This window comes from Carcharodon carcharias, chromosome 10, assembly GCF_017639515.1.
Source record: "Carcharodon carcharias isolate sCarCar2 chromosome 10, sCarCar2.pri, whole genome shotgun sequence".
Taxonomy (NCBI): Eukaryota; Metazoa; Chordata; class Chondrichthyes; order Lamniformes; family Lamnidae; genus Carcharodon; species Carcharodon carcharias.
Window position 1 is genome coordinate 96,055,127 of NC_054476.1, and position 27,044 is coordinate 96,082,170.

At 41.8% G+C, this 27,044-nt stretch overlaps 1 protein-coding gene across 2 annotated transcripts in view; it reads left to right on the forward strand.

Moving 5' to 3' along the window:
- The window catches only part of slc39a13 (solute carrier family 39 member 13), a 73,175-nt gene that overhangs the window by 13,318 nt on the left and 32,813 nt on the right, over positions 1-27,044 (forward strand). For both annotated transcript variants that reach the window (XM_041197644.1, XM_041197645.1), the window contains 2 exons: positions 18,269-18,624; positions 26,920-27,033. In XM_041197644.1, the coding sequence (XP_041053578.1) occupies positions 18,309-18,624; positions 26,920-27,033 (430 nt within the window). In that variant the 5' untranslated portion in view covers positions 18,269-18,308. The remainder of the gene's footprint in view (positions 1-18,268; positions 18,625-26,919; positions 27,034-27,044) is intronic.

Sequence of the window (27,044 nt, forward strand, 5' to 3'; positions counted from 1 at the left end):
GTGGTTTTGTCCAAATTCTGTCATAGGTTTCACCTCTGGAGCTTTCCTCCTCCTGGTCAGTATCACTACAAACTGCCGCCACTGCTCTGATCTGTCCTGGATCTGTCATTGTCTCTCCCTCTCTAATCAACTGGACCTTAGTAGTAATCTGTCTATACAACTGCAGATACAAGGTAATAATAACCATCACCCCTTTCTTTTCCTTATCCTTTTTCTGTTCTCCCCACTACTGTTTTTGTTCTCTAGGGGTTCCCTGTGGATTCCACCCCCCCTTTCTGCATTTTTGTGATTAATCTTGACTGTTGTTCCTCTATGAACCTCGTAATGGAGTCCGCGGTTCCCCAGTCGAGTTCCATAGCACTATTCTGCTTCCCTGATGGCACTCTGTTCTTATTCCCATCTATCTCTGTGCGGTACGTTCACGCGGTCCTAACAACTTAGTTACTTGCGGTATGTGCGGTTTCACTTATTTCACTGGGGTCTGGCCTTCCTGCGCAGCTTCAGCTATGGTTGTATTTCAAATCATAACCTGCCAGCACAGCTCTGCTTCCTCTTAACTGGGGTCTGGCCTTCCTGCACGGCTTCCCCTCCTACCCTGACGCCTTCTATCTCTATCCTGTCCTGAATCCTCCCCTTAATTCTTTGATACTCGGCTGGACTATACTCGGGTAGGCTTACTGCACTAACTACGGGTAGTAAATGAAATATACTCACCCACTTTGTAGAGCTGTCCTAAGGGTCCAATCTGAGTATCCTGCCAACTACGCCAAACTGTTGTGGTCACTTTGACAAGTGGACCACTGGAGTCTCAGGTACAGGTCACAATCGTTTATTTGAGCAATTGCAAGGAGAGAACCATCTCAATGCAGGTTGAGATAGCACTCTGCTAAATTACAAGTGTTCAACATATTTATACATTATTGGCCACGTACAAGAACAGTTTCCAGATTCCGATCTCATCAACATATAGGTTTACATTAAACAGACATCTCTGGTACATGAATTATATGTCCCTATTTTCACCCAGGCAGAGACCTTCTCTCCTATCTAAGCTGGGACCATCTGTCCTTCCCCTATCTGTTGAAGAGCACACTTAATCTATGTTATTGCCATCCTCTGACTCCAGTCCGGTTCCCAAAGCCTTTCTGTTGCTTACAGGCCCTAAGGCTGTGCAAGGTTCATCTAGTAACCTTTAACTGTTAATGTGCTTGGTAGTACTGGCTGCCTGAAGATTTTAAGTAATTCATTTCTTTTCAATAAATTCTCCCTTACCATAAATTCTTACTTACTTTCTTCCCCCTAACATAATCCTATGCAAATCACTGAAATTCAGCTTTTATTCATGTTTCGACCAACTCTGTAATGCTCTACCACACTGCTCTTGCTCTGTCTCTCCGCTCTGCCGCACAGGGCTCTCGCTCTGCTTCCGCGGGTGCTCTTGCTCTGCTCCCTATACGGTAGAATTGAAGGCTCTTCATCTGAATGCACACAGAAATCATGACAAGATGGATGAATTGATCGCACAAATAGAAATAAATGGTTGCTTGGTTGAACAGAACTTGAATGTTACTGAAAAGAGAGACATGTTGCTGAAGCTTTTCATTTTACACTCATCAGGCCAAATACAAGAATGCCAGATTTCAAACAATCACAACAATTTATACTGCAGAAAAAAGGGTGCTGATTATTTGGCAAGTCAACTTTGATTAGCTCCTCAAGCTCCCGGGTAACTCAAAAAAGGCGCAAGGCTTGAACATATTCCTTTTGTTTGCAAGAAACAGATCCTGCATATAAATGTATGTTGCTTCTAGTATACGTAAATGAGCCATGTTACCATAAGACCTAGGAGCAGAAATTAGGCCATTCGGCCCATCGAGTCTGCTCTGCCATTCAATCATGGCTGATAAGTTTCTCAACCCCATTCTCCCACCTTCTCCCCATAACCTTTGATCCCCTTACCAATCAAGAACCTATCTATCTCGGTCTTAAATACACTCAATGACCTGGCCTCCACAGCCTTCTGTGGCAATGAATTCCATAGATTCACCACTCTCTGGCTAAAGAAGTTTCTCCTCATCTCTGTTCTAAAAGTTCTTCCCTTTACTCTCAGGCTGTGCCCTCAGTTACTAGCCTCTCCTACTAATGGAACCAACTTCCCCACATCCACTTTATCCAGGCCTTTCAGTATTCTGTAAGTTTCAATCAGATCCCTCCTCATCCTTCTAAACTCCATTGAGTATAGACCCAGAGTCCTCAAACGTTCCTCATATGTTAAGCCTTTCATTCCTGGGATCGTTCTCATGAACCTCCTCTGGACCCTCTCCAGGGCCAGCACATCCTTCCTGAGATACGGGGCCCAAAATTGCTCACAATATTCTAAATGTGGTCTGACCAGAGCCTTATAAAGCCTCAGCAGCACATCCCTGCTTTTATATTCTAGTCCTCTCGAAATAAGTGCCAACATTGCATTTGCCTTCCTAACTACCGACTCAACCTGCAAATTAACCTTAAGAAAATCCTGGACTAGGACTCCCAAGTCCCTTTGCACTCCAGATTTCTGAATTCTCTCCCCATTTTGAAAACAGTCTATACCTCTTCTTCCTACCAAAGTGTATGACCTCACACTTCCCCGCATTGTATTCCATCTGCCACTTCTTTGCCCGTTCTCCTAACCTGTCCAAATCCTTCTGCAGCCTCCCCACCTCCTCAATACTACCTGGCCCTCCACCTTTCTTTGTATCATCTGCAAACTTAGCCAGAATGCCCTCAGTTCTTTCATCTAGATCATTAATGTATAATGTGAAACGTTGTGGTCCCAACACTGACCACTGCGGAACTCCACTAGTCACTGGCCGCCATCCTGAGATAGACCCTCTTATCCCCACTCTCTGCCTCCTGCCAGACGGCCGATCTTCTTTCCATGCTAGTACCTTGCCTCTAACACCATGGGGTCTTATCTTACTGAGCAGCCTCCTGTGCGGCACCTTGTCAAAGGCCTTCTGGAAGTCCAAGTAGATAACATCCATTGGCTCTCCTTTGTCTAACCTACTCGTTACCTCCTCAAAGAATTCTAACAGATTTGGCAGGCATGACCTCCCTTTGATGAAACCAAGCTGACTTTGCCCTATTTTACCATGCACTTCCAAGTATTCTGAGATCTCATCCTTACTACTGGACTCTAAAATCTTACCAACGACTGAGGTCAGGTTAATCGGCCTGTAATTTCCCGTCTTTTGCCTCACTCCCTTCTTAAACGGGGGGTTACATTAGCGATTTTCCAGTCCTCTGGGACCCTCCCTGACTCCAGTGATTCCTGAAAGATCACCACTAGCGCCTCCACTATCTCTTCAGCTATCTCCTTCAGAACTCTGGGGTGTTATCCATCTGGTCAGGTGATTTACCCACCTTCAGACCTTTCAGTTTTCCTAGCACCTTCTCCTTGGTAATGGCCACCATACTCACCTCTGCCTCCCCACTCTCTTGAACTTGTTACTTGTGTCTTCCACCATGCAGACTGATGCAAAGTACCTATTCAGTTTCTCTGCCATTTCTTTGTTCCCCACTACTACTTCTCCAGCGTCATTTTCCAGTAGCCCAATGTCCACTTTTGCCTCTCTCTTACCCTTTATATATCTAAAAAAAACTCTTGCAATCTTCTTTTATATTACTGGCTAGTTTACCCTCATATTTAATCTTCTCCCTCTTTATTTCTTTTTTAGTTGTCCTCTGTTGGTCTTTGTAGGCTTCCCAATCCCCTGGTTTCCCACTCTTCGCCGCATTGTATGCTTTCTCTTTAGCTTTTATGTTGTCCCTGACTTCCCTTGTCAGCCATGGTTGCCTTGTCCTCCCTTTAGTGTGCTTCTTCTTCCTAGGGATGAATTTTTGCTGTGTCTCCCAAATTACTCCCAGAAACTCCTGCCATTGCTCCACTGTCTTTCCTGCTAGGCTCGTCTCCCAGTCAATTCTGGCCAGCTCCTCCTTCATACCTCTGTAGTTTCCTTTATTCAACTGTAACTCTTTAGAGTACAAACACGTTTCCATTTGTTCCTATTCAGATGAAGTTACATTGTTTCATAGTTTGCCATTGTGAGATTTGAACTCTTGATACTCTTTTTGAGTAAACCTGTTTCCATCTGTTTCAGATGAAGTTACATTGTTTCATAGTTTGCCATTGTGAGATTTGAACTCTTGATCTTGGGGTTACAAACCCAGTACCATAACCACTTGGCCATTTAGGCCAAGCTTTATTCAACTGTAATACCATTAAGAGTCAAACTAATTATCTTAAATTGGTTGTTGGTGTAGCTGTTAGCACACTTAGGATTGTTCAAATGCTGTCCAATCACAGTTAAGTTTTGGTTTTGCAAGCACGAGCTGGTTGAGTACAGTCTGTACTCTGCCTACTATGAACAACTGAAGGAACATGCTATTTGATTCAGCCAATCGCTGGGAAGTACAGCCTACGTACCTGGCATCGCATCGGTACTGAAATTCATGCATGTTGCTCAATTGTGTGGTAGGCAGAATATCTTTTTGGACTGACAGCAGCATCCTTTTAAGAACATAAGAACTAGGAGCAGGAATAGGCAATGCAGCCCCTCGAGCCTGCCCCGCCATTTAATACAATCATGGCTGATCTCATCAGCTCCAATTTCCCACCCTCTCCCCATAACCTTTCAACCTGTTACTAATTAAAAATCTGTCTATCTCCTCAAATTTATTCAGCGTCCCGGCATCCAATGCACTCTGAGGTAGTGAATTCCACAGATTCACGATCCTTTGAGAAAAGTAATTCCTCCTCCACTCTGATTTAAATCTACCACTCCTTAGCCTAAAACTATGGCCTCTCGTTCTAGAATGCCCCACAAGCCACTCCACATCTGCTTTGTCTATCGCCTTTAGCATCTTATATACCTCAATTAGATCTCCTCTCATCCTTCTAAACTCTAGCGAGTATAGGCCTAAATTGCTCAATCTCTCCTCATAAGACAAGCCTCGCATCTCTAAAATCAATCTAGTGAACCTCCTCTGAACCACCTCCACAGCAACTACATCCTTCCGCAAGTAAGGGGACTAAAACTGTGCAGAGTATTCCAGGCTTTAACAATAAATGTCAAAATTCCATTTGCCTTCCTTATTACCTGCTGTACCTGCATACTAGCTTTCAGCGATTCATACATGAGGATATCCAGATCCCTTTGCACTGAAGCATTCTGAAGTTTCTCTCCATTTAAATAAGTCGTCTTTTTATTCTTCCGACCAAAATGGATAACCTCACACTTATCCACGTTACACTCCATCTGCCAAATTTTAGCCCATTCAACTAACCTGTCCATATCGATTTGTAAATTTCATATTTCTTCATTACAGCTTACTTTCCCACCTATTTTGGTGTCATCCGCAAATTTAGGTATAGTACCTTCTATCCCTGAATCCAAGTCATTAATATAGATTGTAAATAGTTGGGGCCCAAGGACCGAACCCTGTAGCATCCCACTAGTTACAGCTTGCCATCCAGAAAAAGACCCATTTATCCCAACTCTGCTTTCTGTTGGATCTTCTATCCAAGTTAATATATTACCCCCTAACTCTGTGTGATCTTATCTTGTGTATTAATCTTTTGTGCGGCACTTTATCAGAGGCCTTCTGGAAGTCCAGATATACTGCATCTACAGGATCCCCATTATCCACTTTGCTTGTCACATCTTCAAAGAACTCTAGCAAATTAGTCAAACACAATTTACTCTTCGTAAAATCATGCTGACTCTGATGGATTGCATTTTGACTTTCCAAATGCCCCATTACAACTTCCTTTATAATGGATTCCAACAATTTTTCAACAACAGACATTAAACTAACTGGTCTATATTTTCCTACTTTCTGCCTCCCCCCTTTTTGAATAAGGCCATTTAGCATTTTTCGAATCCACTGGAACCTTTCCTGAATCCAGGGAATTTTGGTATATTGGAGCCAATACATCCACTATCTCCGCTGCCACTTCCTTTAAGATGCTGGGATGTAGGCCGTCAGGTCCTGGGGACTTGTCACCCTTTAATCTCAACAGTTTGCTCAGTACTTTTTCTCTAGTGATGGTGATTGTTCTAAATTCCTCCTTATCCATATCCTCTGCACTACCTGTTACTATTGGGGTGGTACTTGTGTCCTCCACCATGAAAACTGAGGCAAAATATTGATTAAGCGTCTCTGCCATTTCTGCATTCCCCATTATTAACTCCCCAGTCTCATCTTCCAAGGGACCAACATTGACTTTAACTACTCTCTTCTTTTATATACTTGTAGAAGCTTTTGCTATCAGTTTTTACATTTTGTGCTAGTTTTCTTTCGTAATTTACCTTTGCTCTTTTTATCATTTTTTTTAGTAACCCTTTGTTGATCATTAAAAGTTTCCCAATCTTCCAGCCTGCCACCGACCTTTGCAATTTGGTATGCCTTAGTTTTTGCCTTTATGTTACCTTTAATTTCCTTGATTAGCCACGGATGCGTTTTTCCCCTCTCACCATCTTTCTTCCTCTTTGGAATATATTTTACTTGGGAGGAATTGAATATCTCCTTAAATATCTGCCACTGTTCGTCAACTGTCCTACCTTGTAGTCTTCCTGCCTAGTCCACTAGGGCCAAATCTGCCCTCATGCCTATGTAGTTACCTTTGTTTAACTCCAGAACACTAGTTGGGACTCACGTTTCTCACTCTCAAACTTGAAATTCTAGCATGCTATGATCACGCTTCCCCAGAGCATCCTTTATCATTAATTAATCCCATCTCATTACACACAACCAAATCCAGAATAGCCTGCTTCCTGGTTGATTCCACAACATATTGCTCCAAGAAACAATCTCTAATACACTCTATGAACTCTCCCTTGAGGCTATCCTTGCCAATTTGATTAGCTCAGTCTATATGCATATTAAAATCACCCATGATTATTGCGTGCCTTTCTTACATGCTCCCAGTATTTCCTGGCTTATGCTGTGCCCTACTGCTGAACTACTGTTTGGGGACCTATAGATTACTCCCACCAGGGATCGCTTTCCCTTGCTATCTCTTATTTCTACCCAGACTGACTCTACATCTTACTCTGCAGTGCCTATATCATTCTCACTATAGCACTGATCTCTTCCTTTACTAACAAAGCTACACCACCTCCTTTTCCTTCCTGCCTATCTTTCCGAAACACTGAGTACCCTTGAATATTCAACTCCCAGACCTGTTCTCCCTGTAACCGTGTCTCATAATCGGCACCAAATCATACCTATTTATCTCTATTTGCGCTGTTAACTCATTAGTTTTATTCCGAATGCTACGTGCATTCAGATACAAAGCCTTTAAGTTTGCCCTATTGTCAATTTTCCCTACCCTTATATGATTCTTTGGTGCAATATGGCGTTCACACACTCTGTCCCTTCCTTTCACTTTTTGGTATCAATCAGCCTCGTCACTAACCTGCACTGTTACCCTTTCCTTAAACTTTGATTTTTTTATATTTCCATGCAACTGAACCCTTTCCCCCACTATTTTAGTTTAAAGCCCTATCTACAATCCTAGTTATGCGATTCGCCAGGACACTGGTCCTAGCATGATTCAAGTGGAGCCCATCCAAATGGAATAGCTCCCTCTTTCCCCAGTACTGGTACCAATGTCCCATCAATTCGAACCCATTTCTCCCACACCAATCTTTGAGCCACGCATTTACATCTTTAATCTTATTGACCCTGTGCCAATTAGCTCGTGGCTTGGTAGTAATCCGGAGATTATTACCTTTTTTGGTCCTGCTTTTTAATTTAGCCCCTAGCTGCTCATATTCCCTCAACAGAACCTCATTCCTCATTCTACCTATATCGTTGGTATCTATGTGGACCATGACAACTGGATTTTTCCCCTCCCACTCCAAGTTCGTCTGCAGCCTAGATGAGATATCCTTAACCCTGGCACCAGGTAGGCAGCACAGCCTTTGGGACTCTCGATCCTGGCTACAGAGAACAGTATCTATTCCCCTAATTACTATCCCCAATTAGAACTACATTTCTTTTTTCTTCCCCCCACTTGAATGGCTCCCTGTATCACGGTGCTATGGTCAGTTTGCTCATCCTCCCTACAGTCCTCACTCTCGTCCACACAGGGAGCAAGAATCTCAAACCTGTTGGATAAGGGCAAGGGCTGAGGCTCCTGCTGTGCTACTTCCTGGATCCCTCTACCCGTCTTGCTCATAGTCACACCCTCCTGTCCCTGACCACTGGCCGAATTTAAGGTAGTTAATCTAATTAGTGTGATTATCTCCTGAAACACAGCATCCAGGTAACTCTCCCCCTCCCTGATGTGTCGCAGTGTCCAAAGCTCAAACTTTAGCTCGTCAACTCTGAGCCGGAGTTCATCCAGCAACCAACATTTGCTACAGATGTGGTCACTAGGAACCACAATAGAGTCCATCAGCTCCCACATCATGCAGCTACAGCACATTGCCTGGCCCTGCATCTCTTTTATTTAATTAGTTTTTCAGTTTGTTTTTAAATTTCCTACTGGTCGTTAGTTTATCTGTAAAATATTTCTCCTATTTACCTTTAATCTGAAAGCAAGTTAGAATAGAGATTCAAAATACACTTTTTAAAATCGACTGGCATTCTCTCTCTGCTGAGTTGAACCTAGAATGTTAGGCCTCGAATCCTTGGTTTTAATCTGAAATCAACTTAGAATAGGTAGTTCAAACTAGCAGTTACTTACCAACCAATGAACTTACGGTTTTCCTGTGATGTCGCTCTTTGTTTTTTTTAAATACCACTTGCTTTGCCACTGCATAGTAGCAGCGCAAAGCATCTTCCTTAACATGTACAAATTTTTGAAATACTTTACCTTTGCAGTGTAATTTGAAGTAGACCGGGCACTTTTCAGGACCGATAGCGGTGGCCTTTGGCCCATTTGTAAGTTTGCTACCAATGAGAACGAAACAAAAAGTTTTTACAGCATTTCTTGATATAAATTAATTTGATATGATATGACAACCATAACACAGACATGGTTACAAGGTGACCAAGGCTGGGACCTGAATATTCAAGTGTATTTGACATTTCATAAGGATAAGAAGAAATAAATAGGAGGTGGGGTAGCTCTGTTAAAAAGGGATGAGATCAGTGAGAGGTGATCTTGGTTTGGAAAATCAAAATATTGAATCAATTTGAGTAGAAATAACATATAGCAAAGAAAATAAGCCACCGATGGCAGTAGTTTATAGGGCCCCTAACAGCTACACTGCAGATCAGGGTATAAAGGAAGAAATAATGGAGCCTTGTAAAAAGGCACTGCAATAATCATGGACGGTTTTAATTTCATATGGATTGGACAAATCAAATTGACAAAGGTAGCCTGAATGAATTTATAGAATGAATTCCAGCCAGTCCATTAGTACAATGCGTTCTGGAACAAACAGAGAGCAGGCAATGTTAGACCTGGTAATGTGTACTGAGACAGTATTAATTAATGACCTCCTTGTAAAGGATCATCTAGGCAACAGTGATCATAACATAAACAGAATTACCTGGAAAAACTCAGCGGGTCTGGCAGCATCGGCGGAGAAGAAAAGAGTTGACGTTTCGAGTCGTCCGCCGATGCTGCCAGACCTGCTGAGTTTTTCCAGGTAATTCTGTTTTTGTTTTGGATTTCCAGCATCCGCAGTTATTTGTTTTTATTTTTTTGTGATCATAATATGATAGATTTTCACAAACAGTTTGAGGATGAAAAATGTGGGACTAAAACTAGTGCCTTAAACTTAAAGGCAGTTACAAGGTTATGGAGACAGAGTTGGCTAAAGTGGAATGGGAAAATATGTTAAATGATGAGACAGAAGAGAAGCAGTGGTTGACATTTAAAGAGACATTTCAAAACTTTCAAAGATATATTCCATTGAAAGAGAAAGTGCATCCATCTCATAGTCTATCTGTGGTTAACTAAGGAAAATAAGGATGGTATTAAATTGAATGAAAAGGTGTACAATGCTGCAAAAAGTAGTGGTAGGCCAAAAGATTGGCAAGTTATTAGAAACCAGCAAAGGATGAGTAAAAACAAAGGGAAAATTTGGAGCATGGGAGAAAACTAGCAAGAAATATAACAACAGACAGCAAGCTTCCTCAAGTAGATAAGAAAGAGAGTAGCTAAAGTTAGCATTGGTCACTTAGAGGATGAGACTGGGAAATTAATAATGGGAAACAAGGAAATTGCAGAGACTTTGAACAAATATTTTGTATCTGTCTTCACCTTGGAAGACACAAAAGGCATCCCAAGAATAGTAGAAAATCGAGATGCAAAAGGTGGGATGGGGAGGAATTTAAAGCATCACAATCACTAGAGAATAGTACTGGGAAAACTAATGGGCCTAAAGGCTGACAAGCCCCCTGAACCTGCATCCTTGGGTCTTAAAAGAAGTGGCTACAGAGAGGCTGCACATTGGTTGTAATCTTTTAAAATTCCCTAGATTCTGGAAGGATCCCAGCAGATTGGAAAATTGCAAATATAACACCTCTATTCAAGAAAGCAGGAAACTATAGGCCAGTTAGCCTATCGTCTGTCACAGAAAAAATGCTGGTATCTATTATTAAGGAAGTCGCAGCAAGATGTTTAGAAAATTCTAATACAATCGGACAGGGTCAACATATTTTGTCGAAAGGAAATTGTATTTGACAAATTTAGTACATAAGATCATAAATAGAAGTGGCCATTCAAGATTGCTCTGCCATTCAATAAGATCATGGCTGATCTGATTGTGGGCATAACTCCACTGCCCCCCAGAACCCTTGACTCCCTTGTCAATCAAAAATCAGTCTAACTCAGCCTAACTCAGTGTAACAAAGTTGACATGGAGATAGCAGTGGTGTTACAGAGATGGAGAAAGGGGAAAGCATGGAGAGATTTAAACAAACTGAGAATTTCATTTTGAGGAGATTCACAGGCAAGTTATCTTTTAATTCACAGCTTTTTTATAAACAAGGTGTAGAATACAAAATGTAACACCAGATGGTGGCAAGGAAGGAAGGATCAGGCAGGTATGGGTGTGGGGCGACTGTTATTAATCATCTGCTGAAAGCTATGTCAATGCTCTGTGAAGTGTTACCGGTATTAATACCTGCCCTTGGGGCATGTCAAGAGAAAGGCATTGTAGGGGAAGGCTGCAGCAGTCTACAAGTCTTTTCAGTGGCAGTCTGTGTTTGAAAGAGTGGAGTTGGATTTAATCTCTAAACTGCTACAAGATAGGACAGGACCTTACAGCAATGCAAATTGTGAGTCAGCAAAGTGTACTGTACAATAGAACGTGTACACCCAGGATTTGGTGTTTACAAGAACTGAGTGAGAAGTGGGTTTGGAATGCACAAAAAGCATCTGTTTATCTTCATCCTTATGCAAAATGGCAGCAGTTGGAGTCGGTGCAGCAGAACTGCTGCTGGTTTGGAATTGTCTCTTTAGAAAAAGAATTCTTCACATGTTTATTTTTGTACTTGACAGTTCTTGATAATGCCAGCCGTCTGCCAAAACAATTTTTTAGGCTACCAGCAACAATATCTTGCGAGGAAGACATGGTGGGGATGGTTATTTCTAAGAGTATAGCCATGCGATTCACTGGTCAAAACTCCAATAATTCCGAATACAAGGGGGTGGTACCATACTGAACTAGTAACCCATAGGTCTTGACTAATAATCTGAAGGCACTAGTTCAAATCCCATCAAGGCAAGAGGGGAAATTTAAATTGTAGAATCAAAAAGCTAGTACAGTATCACAGAATAATTACAGCACAAAAGGAGGACATTCAGCCCATCGTGTCTGCACCAGCTCTCCGAATGAGCAATCCACCTTGTGCCTTTCTTGCCTTTCTCCAGCACAAAGAAAGAAATCTTGCATTTTTATAATGTCCATCACAACCTTCTCCCCGTAACCCTGCACATTCTTCCTTTTCAGATAATAATCCAATTCCCATTGAATGTTTAAGATTTTTCTCTAACAATCTGTTCCATTCTTTGTTTTTCCTAGCTCAATGGGTGATGTTAGCATTACAGTTCAGGTTATTTCTGTGGATAGGATTCTTTCTCCACCTGCCCTGCTGCTCTGTGGTCCTGGTTGGATTTTTGTGGCTGCCTCTGATACTGCCTTGTGTTTCATATAGGACAGGGCTGACTGATACTCAACTCCTTCGGAATTGCTAGTTCATGTTGTAGAGCGCCATGGGACCTCACCTTGTTGTTTCAGGGATCAAACTTAAATACTTGCCTTTCTCCAGCACAAAGAAAGAAATCTTGCATTTTTATAATGTCCATCACAACCTCAGCTCACCCTAGTAATCTTTTATAGTCAATTTGTGCACAGTAAGTTCCAACAAACAGGGATGTGATCACAACCAGGTAATCTGTTCTTTTAATAGGCGGAGGCTGAAGCACCAGAACAGACCAGTCAGGCCAAATGGCCTGATTCTGTGCTGTAGGTACCGTGCAATACCTATACAAAAGTACAACATTTGCTAAGTTTCTGTAAATATACTTATAAGCCTTGGTTCTATTTGGGCATCATTAGCAGTTTCTGCACATATTTAATATAGCATAGTGTTTATAGACTTCCATTACAAATATGAATGGTCACACCATTTAAAATTATTTCTTTCTTTCCTGTGCTCTTGGAGCTGGGATGAAAGGCACCTGGTTTTAAAAGGCTCGTTCTAGATAAATAACTTTAAGTTGGACAAATATTGACCAGGATAAATGTTGGGGAGTATTCCCCTGCTCCTCTGAATATTACTATGGGATCTTTTACATCCACATGATGACCATGAAGCTATCGGATTGTAGTAAAGACCAGATGTAATTTTATAAGCCAGCTGTGCACTGCTGCTTGAGTTTTTCTGTTTTTTGTATCTTAAATCTGCCATTGAATTTAAAGAGAACAGTTAGGAACAGAGGTTCAAACTAATAAACAATAAATCTAAAATTAATGTTAGGAATCCCTTTGCAGAATATTGATTGGACTTTCAGGTGGGGCAGTACAAGAGTTGAATGTGTTATGACTGGTCCACGGGCCAGGCCCCCCAATTTGTTAACTTCCCAAACATAGAAACTAGGAGCAGGAGTAGACCATGCGGCCCTTCGAGCTTGCTCCGCCAATCATTATGATCATGGCTGATCATCCAATTCAATAGCCTGCTCCCGCTTTTTCCCCATACCCTTTGATCCCTTTCGCCCCAAGAGCTATATCTAACTACTTCTTGAAAGCTTACAATGTTTTGGTCTCAACTACTTTCTGTGGTAACGAATTCCAGAGGCTCACCACTCTCTGGGTGAAGAAATTTCTCCTCATCTCAGTCCTAAGTGGTTTACCCGATATCCTCAGACTGGTTCTGGACTCCCCCACCATTGGGAACACCCTGCATCTACCCTATCTAGTCCTGTTAGGATTTTATAGTTTTCAATGAGATCCCCCCCTCATTCTTCTGAACTCCAGTGAATATAATCCTAATCAACTCAATCTCTCCTCATATGTTAGTCCCGCCATCCCAGGAATCAGTCGGGTAAACCTTCGCTGCACTCCCTCTAAAGCAAGTACATCCTTCCTCAGATAAGGAGACCAAAATTGAACACAATATTCCAGGTGTGGTCTCACCAAGGCCCTGTACAATTTCAGCAAGACATCCATGCTCCTGTACTCGAATCCTCTGGCTATGAAGGCCAACATACCATTTGCCTTCTTTACCGCCTGCTGCATCTGCGTGTTTACCTTCAGCGACTGGCGTACAAGGACACCCAGGTCTCGTTGCACATTCCCCTCTCTCAATTTATAGCCATTCAGATAATCTGCCTTCCTGTTTTTGCTACCAAAATGGATAACCTCACATTTATCCACATTATACTGCATCTGCCATGCATTTGCCCACTCACTCAGCTTGTCCAAATCACACTGAAGCATCTCTGCATCCTCCTCACAGCTCGCTCTCCCACCCAACTTTGTGTCATCTGCAAATTTGGAGATATTACATTTAATTCCCTCATCTAAATCATTAATATAGATATTGTGAATAACTGGGGTCCCAACACCGATCCCTGCAGTACCCCACTAGTCACTGCCTGCCATTCAGAAAAAGACCCGTTTATTCCTACTCTTTGTTTCCTGTTTCCCAACCAGTTTTCTATCCATCTCAATACATACTCCCAATCCCATGCTCTTTAATTTTACACGCCAATCTCTTATGTGGGACTTTGTTGAAAGCCTTCTGAAAGTCCAAATAAACCACATCCACTAGCTCCCCCTCATCAACTCTACTAGTTACATCCTCGAAAAATTCCAGCAGATTTGTCAAGCATGATTTCCCTTTCATAAATCCATGCTGACTCTGTCCGATACTGCCACTGTTTTCCACGTGCTCAGCTACTAAATCATTTATAATGGACTCTAGAATTCTCCCCACTACCGACGTCACTACTGACTGGTCTATAATTCTCTGTTTTCTGTCTACCTCCCTTTTTAAATAGTGGGGTTACATTAGCTACCCTTCAATCTGTAGGATCTGTTCCAGAGTCGATAGAATCTTGGAAGATGACCACCAATGCATCTGCTATTTCTAGGGCCACTTCCTTAAGTACTCTGGGATGTAGATTATCAGGCATCAGCCTTCAATCCCATCAATTTCCCCAACACCATTTCCCTACTAATACTGATTTCTTTCAGTTCCTCCCTCTCACTAAACCCTGTGTTCCCCAACATTTCTGGTATGTTATTAGTGTCCTCCTTTGTGAAGACAGAACCAAATTATGTATTTAGTTGGTCAGCCATTTCTTTGTTCCCCATTATAAATTCCCCTGTTTCTGACTGTAAGGGACATACATTTGTCTTCACCAATCTTTTTCTCTTCACATACCTATAGAAACTTTTACAGTCAGTTTTTATAATCCCTGCAAGCTTACTCTTGTACTCTGTTTTCCCCTTCTTAATCAATCCATTGGTCCTCCTTTGCTGAATTCTAAACTGCTCCCAATCTTCAGGTCTGTTGTTTTTTTTCTGGCCAATTTGTATGCCTCTTTCTTTCATCTAATACTATCTCTAATTTCCCTTGTAAGCCATGGTTTGGTCACCTTTCCTGTTTTACATTTGTGCCAGACAGGAATAAACAATTGTTGCAGTTCACCCATGAGCTTTTTGAATGTTTGCCATTGCCTATCCACCATCATCCCTTTAAGTAACGTTTTCCAATCCATCATAGCCAACTAGCGCTTCATACCATCGTACTTTCCTTTATTAAGATTCAGGACCCAAGTCTTAGAATCAAATACGTTACTCTCCATCTTGATGAAGAAGTCTATCATATTATGGTCGCTCATCCCCAAAGGGCTTCGCACAACTATATTGCCAATTATTCTTTTCTCATTACACAATACCGAGTCAAGGATGGCCCGTTCTCTCGGTTCCTCAATGTATTGGTCCAGAAAAACATCCTGTATACACTCCAGGAATTCCACCTTTACGGTATTGTTACTAATTTGATTTGCCCAATCTATATGCATATTAAAGTCACCCATAATTACAGATGTTCCTTTATTACATGTGTCTCTAATTTCATGTTTAATGCCATTTCCAACATCACCTCTACAGTTTGGGGGTCTATATACAACCCTCACTAATGTTTTTTGCCCCTAAGTGTTTCTCAGCTCTACAGGACCCCAATTTTGCTATGCTACCAGGTGAGGAGGAATGAGCTGGCTCTCCTTCTTTATTCAACCTCCTCGGTTGGTCGCAACAAGGTTAATTTAAAAGGGATTGCTCCTCCCCATGGTTACCTTTTCCCAGTCAAAATGTATTTATTTTTTTAGAAGGAGCCAATTTAACCAGGCTTTCTTGAGTCAAAGAAAGAGTAAGTTTATTAGTGACTAAAAACTTTTTAAGGAAGACTTGTGTGTTTTTAAAGAAATACAAGCAAGGACACTGAGCAAAAGATGGCTGATAATGTGAAGTGACCACTTTCTGGAAAATTCCTATGTGGCTTATTGGCAGACCAGTTCTGAGAGAACATGGAATGTTGCACCTTGAAAGGGAGACACGAAAGATACAAGGGACTGAACTTTAATCTCATGTGGTTGCAGAGACAAAAGATTGATTTGCATGTCTCAGCAGTCACCCAAAAATCCATCGCCTGTTGATTAAAATCATAGAAGGAGAAAAAAAACAATAAAAATGCACCACACACATCAGAAATGAGAAGTTAAGGGTCCAAATAAAAGTTTTAAAAGATGTACAAATCAGTCTTTGGCTTGTCCGTGGGGCATAGATGTTGGTACATTGCGACCATTAAGTTAGGTAATTCCAGTAAAGCTGACTTTGGCAGTTTCGCAGCTCGTTTGGAGAAACTTGGTTCTCCAGAGTAGCCGGAGCGGATGCCCTATTTCATTTTCGATTGTAGCTTCTGCTAAGCCTTGCCTCCAGCAACAGAGAGAGAGAGACAGGCTTCACCTGCAACTGCAGCAGTGACTAGTTGGTGGCCTTGTGCTGTCGCTCTCAGAGCACACCAGCTTTTTAACCCATTTTTCTCCCTATGTATTCCAGGAGTGGAAATAGTCATCCTGCATTCATATCAGAACTATTTACACACTCTATGTTTTTAATCAACAGGCGATGGATTTTTGGGTGACTGCTGAGACATGCAAATCAATCTTTTGTCTCTGCAACCACATGAGATTAAAGTTCAGTCTCTTGCATCTTTCATGTCTCCCTTTCAAGTGTCTCTGCTTCAAGAAGGCTATGACAGGTGCAACATTCCATGTTCTCTCAGAACTGGTCTGCCAATAAGCCACATAGGAATTTTCCAGAAAGTGGTCACTTCACATTATCAGCCATCTTTTGCTCAGTGTCCTTGCTTGTATTTCTTTAAAAACACACAAGTCTTCCTTAAAAAGTTCAATATGTCCATTAGTAATTCGTGGCTGTAATCAGCTTTTCATGACGTGGTGATGGAGAGCTGCAGGACTTTCAACATAAATAAACTAGAATGTTCGAAATGACCTTCACCTTTATTGTGATCTCTCTCTTCCTGGTTTTTCCCTCTATTATTGATTTCATACACTACTGGAAGGCTAAGTTTCTTAAAACTCCATTTTGATTGCCATCAGGCATGAATTAAAACATACCTGTGCATCTGACCTGTTAACATTTGGGAAAATAGGATAATACTACAACTAGACCTTCCATCAGCAGGATCTCACCCACAAAATTAACCTCCCTTTGTGTCTGGCCCACTGACCTGGTGTTCATCTTTAGATCTTTCCCATCCTTACTCAGCTAGATTCCAGCATTTTCTGTGACGAGATATGTAATCAGTTTCAGCCCTCGAGTTAAAGAGGGAACAACTAAGCCAGGTTGTCATGCCTGATCAATATCTAGTTGCCCCTGCTAGAAATGGCATATATAGCCCACATCAAGAAAGGACAAGATTGCGTTTAGCTGTACTGCTGTACAGTCGAACAGCTTGCTAACATTCATATGGGAAGGATCATTTGGAGATGATACCAGAGAGTAACCCTAAAGTTTAGGAGTGAAACAAATAGCAAATTATAGGCAACAAGGTTTAATGACCTTCAGTTTGTGGAATTCTGTAAGGAATTCAGTATTGACTTTGAAGCTGAATGGTGCAAAATCTGAGTGAATATCACCCTGCACTAGTTAATATGAAGGGAAAAAATTGGGCAGTCAGCAATAGACATACACCAATCAGCACAGTGAAGGAATTGAAGTGCACAATGACCATGTGTCTAGGTTGCAGATTGAACACTGGTTGCTGCCTCTTACATAGAAATAGAATATGGGATAGGCCATTTGGCCATTCCTGACTGGTCTGCCATTTAACAAGGTCATAGCTGACCATCCTCACCCTTCCCGTTCTCGCCCCAACAAGCTTGGCGAGGGTGCATGCGTACACCTTTTTTAAAAGTGCGTCCAAAGATGTTAACCTCAGTGAGCCAGGACATATTTGCATTGATGGTTAACAGTCTGGATGACAGGTATTATTGCATATTTATTTCCAATGCTGTTACTGAACAGGATAGGGGTCACAGAAGCTTTTGGTAATGACAGTCCAAACAGGCAGTACTTCTTTCTTGGGAAATGGCTTGAATTTGGGTAAATTCGAGATGTGACGGAAATTGCTTGCCAATTCCATTTTCAGACTATCACCCACCTCCCCTCTCTCTCCCACCCACCCCCCAGCTTTTTAGATTACCCTTTCTCTGTTTGTTTTACAGTGAATGGACTGGTGTTGGTCTACCTCAGCCTGGGATCAAGATGGTGGGACAGAAGCGACTCTGGATTCTTGTGGTCATCTTTTGTATATTATTTCCGTCACTGTCCAATGCAGATATTCACAGAGCCAATGCCAAGAAACTGGCCCGAAAGGCAGCAGCTGCACAAGCTGCCGTTGGGAGCCATAGGTGGTGCCCCGAAAATGTGTTTGAACTCCGCTCATGGTCCGAACTATTCTCTGGAGAGCGTGTTGATGCCTGGATCTGCTCTTTGATTGGCTCGGTGATGGTTGGGCTCAGTGGTATCTTTCCTCTCCTCGTCATCCCAATTGAGGCTGGGGCAGCGCTGAAATCTAAAGGTAAATTCATACAACTTTGGTAAAGAAGAATTAATGTATAGTTAGTTCGTAATTATTTCATCCAGCCTGTCAAACACAATTGTGGCCCTTGTGTATATACACACTCTACCCCACCCAAAATCATATGATTTCCTGGGAGAGGCACGAAAATAGATTTAAAAATCCAGACCCGTTTGGAGGAGAATATCTGACAAATTCTTGTCTGATCTTCCAGACGGTCTAAAGTAACCCAGGAGATCACTCTGGCCCTGATCATTCCTTGTTGTCTTTTGTAAGAGGTGATCTTCACCCTAATCAGAAACAGGTCCAGCTCTTACTTGAAGGGGTTCAGAAAATCAGTGCCCACCAAGCCAGCAAGCTGTTTCAGAAGCCCACTATTCTGAGAAAAGAACCACTTCCTGACATCTAACCTAGATCTGGCATTATATGACTTAAAATGGTAACTCCCAGGCCTATTTAATTGTGTAACAACCCTATTAGGGAACTGTAAACCAAAGTAACCAAATTTACCAAATGACCCCAGAATAAAGTAATTATCAACAAGAGTTTACTTTTTTGTAAATTTTACTTTGAAATGAAACAGAACCAACTCAAATTAAACATAAATTAACAGGTAAATGATACTTGAAATAAATAGGTAAATTTCACTTTACAGGGTTGATACAACAAAGATATGTCTTACACAATGATAAGAATTTGCACCACTCTCCACAGACATGTGACACTACGTATAGTTCCAGAGTTCTTTAATTCGGCCTCTGGTACTTAGGATCTCTCTCTTTCTCACTAAGTTGAGTTGGCGTCAAGTCGCATTCACCGGCAGCCGTATTCCATCCATGGTCCCCAGGACGGTCATCGCCCAAACGGTACGCTCCTGCAGAAATGCCTTAGCGAGGTTCATGACAGTCCTGATGGCAAAGATTCCCCAGAGACTCCTTTATCCAACCCTTAATCCCCGTTAAATGGTCTGATCAGCTCTGGAAAAACAGTAGCAGTAAAATTGTCCAATTCAGAATACCTGCTATAACTCTGTCCTCAGATTTCTGTCCTGTTTAACTCTATTATACACACATGGTTCCTTGTAAACGTGCCTTCTCTGTTCTCCCTTTTGCTGTAGCTTTTCTTTACAGTTTTTTTAAAGCTATAGCTTCTTTGACTATCTTTTCTGTTTCTGGCCATGTAGCTTTTTCCTGTATCTAAATTTCCTTTCTGTTTCCAGGTCAAGGGTCACCAGGTCACACGGGCCAGTATTTATTATTATTCAAGAAAATTGCAATTGATCCCTTTACAATTAATGCAAACTCTTAAAAGTGCTTTTCAAACATGCTTAAAAGCAATTACAGATTCCACAGACCTTTTCTTAATATACTGTTCTGGGTCAAATGTTTTCACAAATTGGAACAAACTCCACGAGCCTATTCTCTTCACTCTCTAAACCTTGATCAGATCACCCCTAAGACTATGTTCCTCTAAAGTGCAAAGTCCCAGCTCTTTTAGCTTATCTTAATATGAAGCTGCTTTAAACTGGGAATTGGACCAGTAGCCGCCCAGTGCATCCATTCCAAAGCCTCAATGTCACCTACCATGAGAGGAGACTAAAATTGGATACACTATTTCAGTTGAGGCCTCACAGAAGTCCTGTGCAACATGAAATAGTTTGCTTTGTCTTGTAGTTACTTGTCCTGTAAATACAGCTTTCTATAGTTATTACTTCACGGCAACACATTTGAACCTTTAGAGATGTATGCACTAGAATGCTCAGACCTCTTTCTCAGCCTTCAGTGCTTTTCCCTGAATGGTGTATGTATGCTGTGCATTCATCTGACCACATGCATAACACTTCTCTTTTTTTTACCACCATATGCCAGCCATGAGATCAATTCCCAACAGATGGAACACTTCACAATCCATCGGAAACAGTTGAGCATTGTCTAAAGTCTTAACACTAGCTCAGATCTTTGTACCATCTGCAGCTTTGCAGATCTTGCCCCCAACGTACATCTAGATCGTTAACAAAAAAGAGCATGGTCCCAACACTGATGGACGTCACTAATGACCAATCCATAACTGCAATCTGCCTATGTCCTTCCAAACAATTCTCAATCCAACTCAATATATTACCAGCAATACCAGAGTGTGTGATCTTATTGAGCAGCCCCTTGTGTGTTACCCTGTCAGAAGCTTTTTGGAAGTCAAAATAGATAACATCTACTGGGCTTCAGTCTCTCACCTATGGCGAATTATGTACTTTGCTAAAAAGCTTATATTCCTGAGATATCCCTTTAAACCAAAATTAAACTAAAGGAGTTCTGGAAAGAGGGGTATAATTGGAATTCCTGGCTATGGGGTCATTAGATTTCTGAGATATAAACTGATTCCTGGTTGCTAGGGAGGCAGGATTCAGAGAAGAGGCAAAGCCCTGAACTGGGCTGTCATTTAGGTTGCTATGGAAATGAGAATTAGCTTAAAAACTAATTGGAGTTTTGGCTTATAGCTTGTGTTCAGCAGAACACAGATTCTTGTGAAAAGAAGAAGTAAATCTCTCTCAGGAAGAGGTCAGGTTTTCTTTTAATCAGAAAAGGAGACAGGAGCTCTTGGAGGCGCTATGTGAGCTGGTAAACTGTAAATAGCTTGGAGATGCTAAAGAACTGGGTGTTTTACTAGAAGTGGCCAGACTGTGAACTGGGGTAGTGTTGGTTGGTTGAAACAGAGCTCTGGAAAGCTACACCATCAGGACTGTCATGACCCATGGGAGTGGGTGTTCATAGAAGTGTGCCTTGCTGATGATAATCGTACCTGTGAAACTCAGGGTGGTGACTCCTGACTTATCCTACTGGGATAAAGAACAGCATATTGTGGAACTGTGTAGTTACATCAGGCAGAATATGCTGAAGGGAATGTGAGACATATCTATGTTGTAGCAACCATTTAAAGTCACATTTTTCATTTTTATTGAAATACTATTTGTCAGCTAATGCATGCTTGATTTTATGTTGATTTTTGATTTGACTTACATTAAAAGTTTGAAAGAGTGAAATCTTGTCCATCAATTCCTTTCGTTGGGATTGTTTGGGGTTTCCTTTCTTTTCAGGTTATTGGTCTTGACAGGGATTATAACATCACCTTGGTGATGCTTTCAAAAAAATGCGATCAAAATTGTAAGACATTACTTTTTTGAAGTCATGTTGTGCCCCAAGTATGTTCCCCCTCTACCCAAGTAATCATATAGTACATTCCTAATGATTCCCTCATGCAACTTTTTTATTACTGATGCCAAACTAATTGGCTGAGAGTTACCATTAAAAGATTTTAAAGATAGGGACAACATTAATCTCCTTCCAGTCTCCAAGAACTGTCCCAGACTACAGTTAGCTTTTTAAAAGTAACTTGCACAACACGTGTCCTATCTCCCTAAAGACCTTCGGGTGGATAACATCGGACTTGACTGCTTTATCTATTTTTAGGATCTCAATTCTACTGAAAAAAGTAGATGTGTGATCTGGATGCCTTGTCATTGGTTATTTAATCTTTATTTCAACTTTGGAGGCCGTCAAAAAATTATTTCCTCTTGTGGGAAATCTAGAACAAGGGGGGGTAATCTTAAAATTAGAGGGAGGCTATTTAGGAAGCACTTCATCCACACAAGGAGTAGTAGAAATATGGACCTTTCTTTCCCCCCCAAAAGGCTTTAAATGCTGGAACAATCGGTACACTAGGTGAACTGCAGGGGTTCAAGAAGGCAGCTCACCACCGCCCTCTCAAGGGCATTTAGGGATGGGCACTAAATGCTGGCCTAGCCAGCGATGCCCACAACCCTTAAATGAATTTTAAAAAAAGGTTGAACAGACAAATCTAAAGGCATTTTATCTGAATGCACAGAGCATTTGCAATAAAGTGGACAAATTAAGAGCACAAATAGATGCTACCAGCAATGATATGATTGCAGTTACGAAGACATGGCTGCAGGGTGACCAAGACTGGGAACTGAATATCTAAGGGTATTCAATATTTAGTAAAGACAGGTGAAAAGGAGGTGGTGTGGCATTGTTTGTTAAATATGAAATCTGTGCAATAGTGAGAAAGGATATTGGCTCAGAAAATCTAGATGTAGAATCAGTCTCGGTGGAGCTAAGAAGCAACAACGGGCGGGTAGCATTAGTGAGAGTTGTCTATAGGTCGCCAAACAGTAGTGGTAAGACAGGGCGTGGTACTAAATCGGAAATTAGAGATGCATGTAACAAGGGTGCTACAGTAATCATGGGTGACTTTAATCTGCATATAGACTGGCCAAACCAAATTAGCAATAATACAATGGTGGATGAATTCCAGGAGTGCATAGGAGATGTTTTTTTTGGACAAGTTCGTTGAGGAACCAACTAGCAAACAGGCTATCTTAGTTTTAGTATCATGCAATGAGAAGGGGTTAATTAATAATTGTTTTGTGCGGGGTCCTTTTGGGAAGAGTGATCATAATATGTTGGAATTCTTCATTAGGATGGAAACGAGGGTCCTAAATCTAAGCAAAGGAAACTATGAAGGTATGAGTTGGCTAAGATAGATTGGGGAACTTCATTAAAAGGCATGCCAGTGGATAGGCAATGGCTAATATTGAAGGAACAAATGTATGTATTGCAACAGTTATACCTTCCTTTCTGGTGCAAAAACAAGTGAAGCAGCCCAACCATGGCCAACAAAGGAAATTAAGGATCGTGTTAGATCCAAGAAGGAGTCATAAGATGATATGGGTGGTTAACAGTAAGGTTGAGTGTCTTGGGCTGCAGGAAGATATTGACGGAATGGTCAAATGGGCAGATAAGTGACAGATGGAATTTAACCCTGAAAAGTGTGATACACTTTGGAAGGAGTAATTTGACAAGGAAGTATTCAATGAATGACATGACACTAGGATGTTCTGAGGAACAAAGGGACCTTGGCGTGTGTATCCATAGATCTCTGAAGGCGGAGGAGCATGTTAGTGGGGTGGTGAAAAAGGCATATGGGACACTTGCCTTTATCAATCGAGGCATAGATTACAAAAGTAGGGAGGTCCTGTTGGAGTTGTATAGAACTTTGGTGAGGCCACAGCTGGAGTACTGTGTGCAGTTCTGGTCACCACATTACAGGAAGGATGTGATTGCACTGGAGGGGGTGCAGAGGAGATTCACCAGGATGTTGCCTGGGATGAAACATTTAAGTTATGAAGAGAGGTTGGATAGACTTGGGGTGTTTTTGTTGGAGCAGAGAAGACTGAGAGGCAACCTGATCGAGGTGTACAAGATTATGAGGGGCATGGACAGGGAGCAACTGCTCCCTTTATTTGAAGGGTCAGTCATGAGGGGACATAAGTTCAAGGTGAGGGGCAGGAGGTTTAGAGGGGGATGTGAGGAATAACTTTTTTACCCAGAGGGTGGTGATGGTCTGGAATGCGCTGCCTGGGAGGGTGGTGGGGGTGGGTTGCCTCACATCCTTTTAAAAAGTACCTGGATGAGCACTTGGCACATCGTAACATTCAAGGCTATGGGCCAAGTGCCGGTAAATGGGATTAGGTAGGTAGGTCAGGTATTTCTCACATGTCAGTGCAGACTCGATGGGCCAAAGGGCCTCTTCTGCACTGAGATTCTGTGATATAAAGTTGCTGGATAAAGTAGCAAGCTCGAGGATTGGGAGCAGTTTAGAATTCAGCAAAGGAGGGCCAAGAGATTGATTGAGGGGAAAAATGGAGCCTTGAGAGGAAAAATAGAGCATGAGAGTAAACTTACAAGGAACATAAAAGTGGACTGTAAAAGTTTCTCTTAGAATGTAAAAAGGAAAAGATTCGTGAGGAAAAATAACTTCCCAGAAATAATAGGGAATCAAGCATCTGGTAAGAAGGAGGAATTGAAGGAAATTAGTATTACCTAAAAAAAAAATAGTGCTGGAGAGATTAATGGGACCGAAAGCCAATAAATCCCCAGGTCCTCATAATCTACATCCCAGGGTACTGAAGGAGGTGGCTATGGAAATAGTGGGTGTATTGGTTGTCATCTTCCAAAATCCTTTAGATTCTGGCAGATTGGAGGATGGCAAATATAACCCCACTATTTTAAAAAAGGGAGGGAGGGAGAAAATGGGGAATTACAGAGCAGTTAGCCTAACATCAGTAGCAGGGAAAATGCTTGACTCTGTTATAAAGGATGTGATAACAGGACGCTTAGAAAATATCAACGGGTTTAGGCAAAGTCAACATGGATTTATGAAAGGGAAATCATGTTTGCAAACCTGCTGGAGATTCTTGAGGATGTAACTAGTAGAATAGTTAAGGGAGAACCAGGGGATGTGGTGTATTTGGATTTTCAAAAAGCTTTTGATCAAGTCAAGATAAGAGGTTAGTGTGAAAAATTAAAAGCACCTGGGACTGGGGGTAATATAGTGGCATGGATTGAGAAATAGTTGACAGACAGGAAACAGAATAGGAATAAATGAGTCTTTTTCGGAGTGGCAGGCAGTGACTAGTGGGGTACCGCAGGAAACAGACCTTGGGTTATTCACAATATATAATCAATGATTTAGATGAGGGAACCAAATGTAATATTTCCAAGTTTGCTGATGATACAAAACTATGTGGGACTGTAAGTGGTGAGGAGGATATAAAGAGGCTTCAAGGTGATTTAGACATGTTGGGTGAGTGGGCAAACACATGGAAGATGCAGTATAACGTGGATAAGCGTGAAGCTATCCACTTTGGTTGGAAAAACAGAATGGCAGAGTATGATTTAAATGGTCATAAATTGGGAAATGCTGATGTAAAAAGGGACCTGGGTGTCCTTGTATACCAGTCATTGAAAGCAAGCATGCAGGTGCAGCAAGCAGTTAAGAGGGCAAATGGTATGTATGAGAGCAAGGATGTTTTACTGCAGCTGTGCAGGGCCTTGGTGAGACCATACTTGGAGTATTATGTGCAGTTTTCATCTCCTTGCCTCAGAAAGGATATACTTGCCATAGATGGAGTGCAGCGAAGGTTCATCAGACGATTCCTGGGGATGGCAGGATTGTTGTATGAGGAAGAATTGGGTCGACTAGGCCTGCAGTTACTGGAGGTTAGAAGAATGAAAGGGGATCTCATTGAAACATACAAAATTCCGGCAGGGCTGGATGCAGGGAGGGTATTTCCCCTGGCTGCAGAGGGGGTTGGTGGGGGGCGGGGTGGAGGAGGTGATGCGTGTGTCTAGAACAAGGTGTCATGGTCTGAGGTGAGGATATGGGGTAGGCCATTCAGGACTGAGATGAGGAGAAATTTCTTCACTCAGAGGGTGGTGAACCTGTGGAACACTCTACCACAGAGGGCTGTAGAGGCCAAGTCACTGAATATATTTAAAAAGAAAATAGATTTCTGGACTCTAAAGGCGTCAGAGGGTATGGGGAGAGAGCAGGAGTTTGGCATTAAGATAGCAGATCAGCCATGATTATATTGAATGGCAGAGCAGGCTCGAAGGGCCGATTGACCTACTCCTCCTATTTTCTGTGTTTCCATGTTCAATGCTGTTAATGTACAAAACAAGCATTTGGCTGCAAATCTTTAAGCCTGCATGACTGACTGATCTCTTGGGAAGAAGGGAGTGTGAAATTGCCAAGGAAAATGATGTATAAACAGGAGGCCTATGTGAAATTTCTCAGATACAATTAGCAGTTTGTTCCCTGGTGGGGATGGGGGTGATAGATGTGGAGGTGGGAAAGAGGAACCCCAGCAGGGTGCACCAAGAATGACAAATGTAGCTTTGTGTTCATGATATTTTGCACATTGAACTCCGGATTGTATTGTGGAATGATGCTGAGTGGAAGTTAAATCTTTCTTCGGAAAGAGAATCACCAAATACTACTCTGAAAGGACAATGCCAGAGCCTGGACATTGCTGTTTCATAAACTGGACAAAGTGAGAAACTAGCTTAGATGTGGTGTAGTCTTGCTGTTGAGAGTACGATTGTGTACCTTGATCAAGCAAAGAAATCGGAAACTCTCCAGGTAGCTCTAAATCTTAATCCCTAAGTATTTTCTGGTTATAGTGATGTAGGATCCAGTGGCTGTTAAATTTAATAACACTACAATACAGGACTGAACGCTATCAAGTTAGCTCATTAAGCCACTTTTCTGCTGACCAGTGGTTATTACTGTCACACCACAGTCAGTTATTAATAGGTGCATTGACATTCAGATACCTGACCAACATACCAATACAAACTTCTCTAAATTCATGGTTGCCCTTTGTGTTGTTGATGGAAAAAGCTTGACTTCCATGTTTTTCTTCTTCTACTGTTGTAGATGGATCCCAGCGTTTGAAACGGTTGCTGAGTTTTGCTATTGGTGGGCTGCTCGGGGATGTCTTTCTGCACCTATTGCCTGAGGCATGGGCCTACACCTGTAATAGTAATCCAGGTAAGGAATAG